The sequence below is a fragment of the Echinops telfairi genome, unplaced genomic scaffold (assembly GCF_000313985.2).
Source record: "Echinops telfairi isolate 266 unplaced genomic scaffold, ASM31398v2 ScPeMD7_37;HRSCAF=141, whole genome shotgun sequence".
Taxonomy (NCBI): domain Eukaryota; kingdom Metazoa; phylum Chordata; class Mammalia; order Afrosoricida; family Tenrecidae; genus Echinops; species Echinops telfairi.
Window position 1 is genome coordinate 1,947,918 of NW_022103935.1, and position 8,631 is coordinate 1,956,548.

The 8,631-nt window shown below is 65.5% G+C and overlaps 1 protein-coding gene across 2 annotated transcripts; it reads right to left on the reverse strand.

Moving 5' to 3' along the window:
* Window positions 1-1,290: 1,290 nt before the first annotated feature.
* On the reverse strand, window positions 1,291-8,308 carry TH (tyrosine hydroxylase). 2 transcript variants are annotated; one of them, XM_004717179.1, is made up of 13 exons: window positions 8,219-8,308; window positions 6,631-6,840; window positions 5,351-5,525; window positions 5,080-5,168; window positions 4,774-4,841; window positions 4,440-4,490; window positions 3,986-4,131; window positions 3,544-3,679; window positions 3,228-3,297; window positions 2,533-2,589; window positions 2,305-2,400; window positions 1,966-2,099; window positions 1,291-1,450 (listed from the first exon to the last, which is right to left on the reverse strand). In XM_004717179.1, exons 1-13 carry the CDS (start codon window positions 8,306-8,308, stop codon window positions 1,291-1,293), a joined length of 1,482 nt encoding a protein of 493 aa, XP_004717236.1. The 2 variants fall into 2 exon arrangements, with proteins under 2 accessions (XP_004717236.1, XP_045146386.1); XM_045290451.1 differs by having other exon boundaries at window positions 8,204-8,308.
* Window positions 8,309-8,631: the final 323 nt, after the last annotated feature.

The following is an 8,631-nucleotide window of genomic DNA, read 5'->3' on the forward strand; positions in this document are numbered from 1 at the left end:
ACCGAAGTCCAACGTCCACCAGTTCTCTGACCTTGGGATAGCAGTCACCTGCTTCTTCTCACACAAGAGGGTTTCAGCCTTATGTCCAGTGACTACCGGTGAGTTTGAGGCAAAGCCTACCTCACTTAGCAGCCAACCTCTCCATCTCCACCTCCACGCCAACTCCCCTTTCTGCACCTCAGCCACGCCCCTTGATCCAAGAGAGCAGCACATTCCAGGCCACTCTGATCAAGGGGGAGGCTGGATGGAGGGGGCTGAGAGGGGGCTTGAGGACTTCCCGGGCCCCAGATCTTCTGTCCCTGTCACCCCAACCCCTCCGGCCATCATGGGGACCCATGGCCGCGCTCCTGGGCCCTGCTTCGTGACTTCAGGACCTGTCCCCCCACCCACCACACACACACACACACTCACACACACACACACACACACACACTTGATGGAAGGCCAGGGGAGGGAGAGGCCTGAGGAGGGGACTCTCTGACCCTGTCCTGGAGGGAAATGGACGCATAGGAGTTGGCCGGGATGGACCGGCCAAGGGCTTAGAGTGGGGGCCCAGCAGGGCTGGGCTACAGAGGAAGAGGAGGGGAGGCAGGGTCTTGTCCATCTCAGGCCTTAGGTGGGGGAATCACCCCCAGAAAGTCATTGGGGTGCTGGAGGGAGCTGGGGCCCCACCCCACAGCCCCCCTGGTCTGGCTTCCAGGCTTGCTGGGCAGCCTAAGGCCAGGACCCTGACATGGCTGGGCCCAGAGTCCTGCTCCCAAGACCCTCAGTGGAATGTGGTGAGGTGGCTGTCCATGCTGCCCCCCACCCGGTTTTCACTGGAGAGCCTGGCTTGTCCTCGTCCTAGTGGGGACCCCCAGGCATGGGGAGACAGGGTGTGACCTTCCTCAGAGACCACCACCGCCCCAGCCCTCAGACCCTGCTGCAGCAAGCCCTCCAGAGCTCCTGGAACTGGAGCAGGCTGAGTCCCCAGGCCTGCCCACCCCCCACCTCCCACCCCTACACACACACACACAGAGCAAGTCAGAAGGGCCCTGGGTCCTCGACTCCATGGGTAGTCATATGCAGAGCCCACCAGCCACAGGAAGAGGGTTCCATCTTTTATTGAGATTTGGGGGCCCAGGTCTGGGGACAAGCACAGAGGGGGGCGGGGGCTGGAGGGGGCATATGGGGGTGGGGGGGCGGCCCCACACCCGTCATGGGCGGCAGCAGCAGCAGAGGGACCACAGACACTTGGGCAGAGCTGAGAAGCGGGCAGGCAGACAACGGGTGGCCGGCAGGGTGCCCTGCCTAGCCGATGGAGGTCAGTGCGTGGCCCAGCGCCTGCAGCTCGTCCTGGACGGCCTCCAGCGAGCGCCCGAGGGAGCGAGGACTGTCCAGCACCTCCACGGCCAGCGTATACGGGTCCAGGCGCACGGAGAAGGGGCGCCGGACGCGCGCCGCGTAGCTCCTGGGGGCGCGGAATTAGCGGGGGTGGGTGCGTTGGCGGGGAGGGCGGGACCGAGCATGGGTGGGGGTCGGTCGTTGGGGTCTGGCAGGGCAGGACTGAGTGGTGGGTGGTGGGCCCGAGCTCCAAGCCTGCGGTTCTGCTTCCCCTGGTGGCCACTGTTCGCTACTGCACCCAACCCCCATCCCCACCCCCAGTCTCTGAGGCCTGCACCCTGGCCACCCTCCACCCGCCCACCCCAGCCCCCCACCCCCACCCCCTCTCCCAACCATCCTTTGCCCCAGGCCCGAGGCAGCAGCGATCAGGGGCCCCACGTGTCCTCTGGGCCCTCCTCCTCTTGAAAGTCTGGCCTTCACTGGCCCTGACCGGTCACCCAGACCCCGCAGCTCCAGCCTGCAAAGCCCCCTAGCTGCGCCCCCATCTCCCCCCTCTCCCACCCCGCCAACTGCTAGGGCGCCTACTCAGGAGGGTGCAGCCGTCCCTCAGGAACATTTGGAGGTGCGGCCGCAGCGCTCTACCTAAGCTTGTCCCTGGCGTCGCTGAAGCTCTCCGACACGAAGTAGACCGGCTGGTAGGTTTGGTCCTGGTATGGCTGCACCGCCGCCGCGTCGGGGTCGAAGGGCCGGACCTCGGGCTCCGCGGACAGGGAGTGCTGCGGGACACCCGCTCAGCCAGGCCCGGAGGGGCGCCGGCCCCACGACCCCAGGCCTCCCCAGCCCAGCGACAGAGCCCTGGGTCCTCTGCGGGGGCTCCGGCCCCCAGGGGGTCCCCACACGCCCTTCACGCTCCCAGGAGACCCACCAGCAGCTCCTGTCCCCAGGAAGGTCCCGCGCACCCCGCGCCCTCGGGAGACTCACCAGCAGCTCCCCGTAGGAGGAGAGCAGGCCGGCCCCGTAGGCCTTCAACTCCCCATTCTGCTTGCACAGCCCGAACTCCACCGTGAACCAGTACAGCTGCGGGACAGCCGGGATGGGGTCGCTGCGCGTGCCACCCAGGGCCCAAGGAGGGGCCCCTAAGCCTCCGCCCGCGCCTGGCGAGGTGAGATGCGCTTCCCCCGTCCCCACCCCAGGAGTCGCCGCACCCACCGTAGACAACTTCTCAATTTCTTCATCGGAGGCCCCCAGGGACGCGAGGCCGATGTCCTGCGGAGGAGAGAGGAGGTTGGTGCAGGGGTGTGAGCGCCCCCCTCCAGCCGTCCCCTGGACGCTGCGCACAGCAGACTCAAAATCTCACTGCCTGAGAGTGGCTTCTAACTCCCAGCGACCCTACTGGGTAGGGTAGAACTGCGCGCGCCCCCGCGGGGCCCCCACCACCACCCGTGGGGGTGGAGGGTCCCGAGACTGGATGTTTCTGGAAACAGAAAGCCTCATTTTTCTCCCTTGGAGCGGCTGGTGGGTTCAAACTGCTGACCTGGCTGGTGGTACGCTGCCCAAGCGTCATCCACTTCGCCCCCAGGGCTCCTAAGCTCCGGGTACCAGAGCCCCCAGCAAGGGCCGCGCCCTGCACTGCTGTTCCGAGTGAAGCCAGTAGGTGGCGAGGGAGACCGTGGAAACCCAGCCAGACTGGTCCCCCTCCCCTCCCCCGCCCCCGCGGTCAGCTTTGGAGAATGAAATGGTCATTCTTGGTGTCGCTGTGAATACCCTGCTCCCACTGAGTCTCGCACACGGACCAGGCCTGCCCACTCTCCGTGCTCCAGAAGACCCCGCATCCTAAAGTTGCCCCAAAGCCACTGGGGCAGCGGCCCCTCACTGATGTCAGCCCACACGCACTCCCCACGAACCTGGGAGAACTGAGCGAAGGTCCTGTTGGCCAGCATAGGCACGTGACCCAGCAGCTCGTGACAGCAGTCCCTGGGGACAGGGAGGAGGGCTGGAGGCGACCGGCAACCTGGGGCTACCCCCACATGGACAGGGACATGGCACCCCAGTCTGTCTGCTGGGACCCACCCACACCCTGGCCGGGGCAGGCAGGGGTGCTGATGCCCACATCCACCTGCTAGCCCCCCTGGACTGGGCAAGGGGCACCATGCCCACGTCCACCTGCTGGTCCCCAGGGCTAGGCAGAGGGCATGATGCCAAGCAGGGAGGGGCACTCACGGCTCTGGGGAGTGCATGGGCGAGGACGCATGGCGGATGTACTGTGTGCACTGGAACACACGGAAGGCCAGGCTGGCCAGGAAGTCCCGGGCAGACAGCAGGCCAGCCACAGGCCGGAGTTGGAAGCCGGTCCGCTCTACAACGAAAGGCCACACAGAGGTTGGACATCTAGGGCAGGGGTAGATGACAAGGGCGGGCAGTGTGGGCCTGGAGACCTCACGGGTAGGGCGGGGGTCACAGATGAGGGTGCCACCGGGTGGGGGTGGCAAGGCAGGGCTGCAGGTAGAGCATCACACAGGCAGGGTCACAGGCAGATGTCACCGGGTAGGGACACAGGCGTGTCACCAGGCAGGTCATGGGTGGGTGTCCAGGGCAGGGTCACAGTGGGATGTCACGGGGTGGGGACAGGGGGTGGTCAGGGTGGGAGGTTGCAGGCAGGCACCCTTCAGGAAACGGGACACGTCCTCCAGCTGAGGGACGCTGTCCTCCCCATAGCCGCTGTAGCGCTCCAGCAGTTCGAAGGCCTCCAGGTGTTCCCGGCAGGCGTGGGTCGCGTACAGCCCCTTTAGCGTGGAGTACACCTCCTTCCTGCGGGGCGACCTTTGTGTCTGTCGGAGACCCCGCCTGCTGTGCCCCACAGCATCCCCTCCCACAGCCCCACTGCGCCCCACAGAGGGCCCCTTGCTGACCCCTGCTGGAGGACTCAGGGTTTCCAGTGGTTGGAAGACAATGGTGGGGGAGGTGGGGTCCTGGGGGTGGACGCAGGGGGAGGGACAGCCTCTTCTTTCCAGGCTTGACATCCCAGACTCAGAAAATCCCTCCTTCATCCACTCCAGCCTCTCAGGCTGCACCCTCCCTAAGCCCCACCCCGTGGTGTGCTTGTCAGCAGGCCTCACCAGGTGGCGACTTCCTCTGCCGTGTACTCCACTCGGGGAATTGGGTCACCCCTGTGGGAGGGGCAGAGGTCAGTCCGATGCCCGGCCTTGCTGGGGCCTGGCTGTGTGTCCTCTCTGCCTCAGTTTCTTCAGCTGTGACTGGGGACCCCGAGGGTTCTCAGCAAGTGGATGGGCCAAGTCCTGGGAGACTAGGGGCAAGGAACTCCCCCTGCCCCTGCTCCCTCCCCACCCTGCCCTCCCAGCTGGAGTGAGGCTACAAGGCCAGAGCAGAGCCCACTGAAGCTCAGCTCCTGGGGGCGCGGGGGCAGGGAGGGGCCGGGGGACAGGCCCTTACTGCCGGTACTGGAAGGCTATGTCTGCAATCAGCTTCCTGCGCTGCCGGTAGGTCTGATCCGAGAAGCCCTGTGAATGGAGGGGGACAAAATCAGGGGCTGTCCTGTACCCCCACCCTCACCCCAGTCTCCTGCAGGGACATGGGCAGGGATGCCTCCTAGGGTGACCTCAGCAACTCCACCTGCATGCAGGGCAGCATATGGACAGACATCCCCCATGAGATAAGGGCTAGCCAGGGGCCCTGCCCATCCTGCCGCACATGGACAGGAGCCCTGGTTGGGGAGGGGGCCTCGGGGGTGCCACTCACCGGATGGTCCAGGTCCAGGTCCGGGTCAAACTTGGTGACCAGGTGATGGCACTGGTCTAGTTCAGAGACTTTCCTTGGAAACCAGGGCACTTCGTGGGGTAGAAGGCAGAGTGGAGTCAGTATGGAACCAGGGGTGCCCCATTCTCTCGGGCTAGGCCCCGTGGGGGAGACCAGGAGCCAGCGGAGAGGTGGCCACCACATGCCCCCACCCCCCCAGGAGCTTCAGTCCTTGGTCATGGGTCCCACCCAGGGGCAGAGGACCCAGCCGCACCTTTGTCCTCCTGAGCCCCCCGTAGATCCTCCGACACCCGGCGCACGGAGCTGAGCAGAGCAGCCAGGTCCGCTCGGGGCACCTCGCAGCGGACAAAGTACTCCAGGTGGGAGCCCCCATCCTGAGGCCTGGCAGCCGGCCGGGTCTCCAGGTGATAGATTTGGGCTTCAAATGTCTTGGGGAGCAGTAGCAGGGAGGGGGCAGGGGAAGGGAAGGGAGGGCTCTACTCAGCAGTGCACCTCCCCTGCCCCCCCCTCCCAGATGTTCGGGGCAGGCTTTGCTCTGAGCAAGACTGGATGTCCACCCCACTGGTCCCTGTGGGGTCCTCACAGCCACCTCCATGGCCACCCACTCTTACCCAAGCCAGGCCTGGACATGCCCCTCTACCCCTGCTACCTCCATGCAGGCCACTGCTCCCCACCCCTACCCTGGCCACCAGGCAGGGCCCCAGTTCCCGGGCCTCAGGGCAGCCAGGGCACCGAGAGTGAAGGCTTTGTGCCCAGTGCCCAGCACCCTCGCCGTGGTGCCTCAAAGCAACAGGGGCCGTCCGGGCGGGCAGCTCTCAGGGGAGCTGGCAATGGGGCCTGGCCCGGCTGTCATGTGGGACCATCTGCTGGGCGTCAGGTCACCACCTGCCCAGTCTGGTGGCCAGAGCAACTAACGCAATTAGAGCCCCGGTCCCTGCAGGGAGAGTCTCCACCCTGCACCCACTCCGCCCTCCTGCTTCCTCGCCAGCCCTGTGATGGCAGAAGGTGGCAGGGAACCTGGGGGTGAGGCTCAGTGGTAGGTCCCAGGGACATTGGGAATGTTCCTGGCACCAGAAGGGTGTGGCAAGGGGGTTGCCTGGGCCAGAGCCCACATGTGTAGACCCCCCCAGCACTGTCTGCTTCGTCAGGGGCTCCCTCCTGGCGTTGGGGACATCGCTGCTCTGGTATGGACACAGGGCCCCGCACACACATGGGCCTGCAGATTTGTGTGCATATGTATCCCCCTGCGAGGCACACGTGTGTGTGCAAACATGCACATCCACGTGTGTGGCGTGCACACATGCATACACACGTGCATGCTCTTGCATGCATGTGTGTGCCAGTGGGGCGTGTGTGCAGGTGTGAGCAGGGCCTGTGTGCCCGTACATGTGTATATGTGTGTGCACGTGTGTGCCCATGACTTGTGTGTGAATGTGTGTGCGGCCCTGTGGCTCAGGTGCAGTCGGCATGTACGCGGGTGCATGGCTTGTGTGCGCACACCTGTGTGCCTGTGAGCCCGCCCTCAGACCTCACCTCAAACACCTTCACGACACGCGACAGGGGCGAGGGCTTGGTGCCCCGCAGAGAGAAGAGCAGGTTCAGCAGGGCCCGGCCGTTCTGCTCCTGGAAAGCCACGGCCTCCAGGGGGTCCCCAGGCTCCGCCGCCGCCGCCACCACGGCCGCCTCCCGCTCCTTGCGGGCATCTTCGATGAGGCTCTGCCGCCGCCCGATGAAGCGGGGGGACTGTGGGGACAGGCGGCACCTCCTGCTCAAAGCGCCCCTCTGGAGGCATGGCCATCGCCCAGCTCAGCGGCCGTCGCTGGGTGCCTGCGGATCTAGGGAAGGCTCTGCGCACCGAGGTCACGGCCCCAGGCCCCGCCTAACTGGATTGGTGGCAGAAAGAGAACGACTGGGGCGGAGGGCGGCCAGCCAAGGGGCAGGTTTGGGAGCAGCCAGCATGCCCACAGCCACACCCCTTCCTTCCCATAGCCACGCCCATTCCCCAATAGCCACACCCCCTGTCCACAACCACCTCCCTCTCACAGCTCGCCCCTTCCCACAGCCAGGCAGGGAACCAGCTGACTCAGCCTTTGCCCAGACCCCTCTCGACTGTCCTCCACCCCAGGCCCCTGCCTCCTCTGGCCCCAGGAGCAATCTGGTCACAGGGTCATCTGTCCGGCCTCCAGGGCCCTGGAGCATTAGGGCTGGGGTAGTGGGAGGAGACCCACTCTCAGGGCTGGCCGCACTTGGGGGGTGGACTCAACCAGGTCAACACACTAGGACCTGAGGGCCCTCACCCAGAGGGTGCCTCACTGGGCGGCAAAGCTCCTGCCTGTCCCTAACAGGCCATGCCTTCATGAACGTCCCCCCACAAAGCCCTTTTCTCTCGGGCTGACGTGCCATCCCTAAGGGACAACGGGGCCACTTGCCATGGGGAAGGGGCTCCTGAGTCCCCCGAACCAGGAGCCAGCCCTTCTCTGTTCAGCACAGTCCCTCGGACCCAGGGTGAGGGCCTCAGGCAGTATGACAGGAGCAATCAGACCCTCGTCAGGGGGGCTCCTTTGTCTTCTCCATACACAGGACAGGGGGGCAGCTCACAGATGGGCAGGTCGGCGGAGGGACAGGTGGATGAGTCAATGAGTGGATAGAAGGGAGGCTAGACGGATGGACAGATGGATGGGTAGGTGGACAAATATGGGGTGGGTAGGTGGATGGATGGATGGATAGGTGGAATGGATGGACGGAGACGTTGGGGGGCAGGAAGGAAGGGTGGGTGGAGGAAATCCCCTAGGAGCCTGGATCACTTCTGTCCCCCAACCCTGCTCCCGACACACCCCACTCTCAGCTCCGTCAGGGTCTGGCTGCTCCCCCGACTCAGACAGACTCCCTCCCCCGCCCTCAGCCCCCTGTGCTGACCAGAGCACTGGATAGGGCAGGTAGAAGAATGAGAAGGGGGCATACAGGCCGGAGAAGGGACTCCTCAGTGCCCCCACCCCAGGTGTAGCCTCCCGATCCTAAGCTGCTCAAGGACAACTCCCCTTCCACACACCCCAGCCCATGCAGGGTCCCTGAGACCCCACCCAGGCTGTCAGTGAGCTGCTGTCACGCCCGCCCCTCTCACCATGATGGCTTCAGCCTGCTTGGCGTCCAGCTCTGACACGGCCCGGCGGAAGCCCTTGGGCTGTGGTGTGGCAGCACCGGGGGTGGGCATGGTGGGCGCTGAGGTCCTGCTCCGACTCCACAGCCCTCTGCCAGCTGCTTCTTATAGGTAGGGCTGACGTCAGTCCCCAGGCCCCCTCCCCCTCATGGCCCCTCTGCCTCCCTCCCGCCTGCTGCGCCTGCCCGCCCGAGGGCAGCCGGGTGGGCGAGGGAAAGTGCGGCTGGCGGTGGGCGGGAGCCAGGAGAAGGCCTCTGCCCCATTAAATCTAATTGCATCCGTGTGGTGGCAGACACCCGGCGGCCTCGCTGGCCTGGGAATCACTCCAGAGCAGGGACAGGGGCTTCCGGCTCGGAAGACAGGGGGGCACAGGCAGC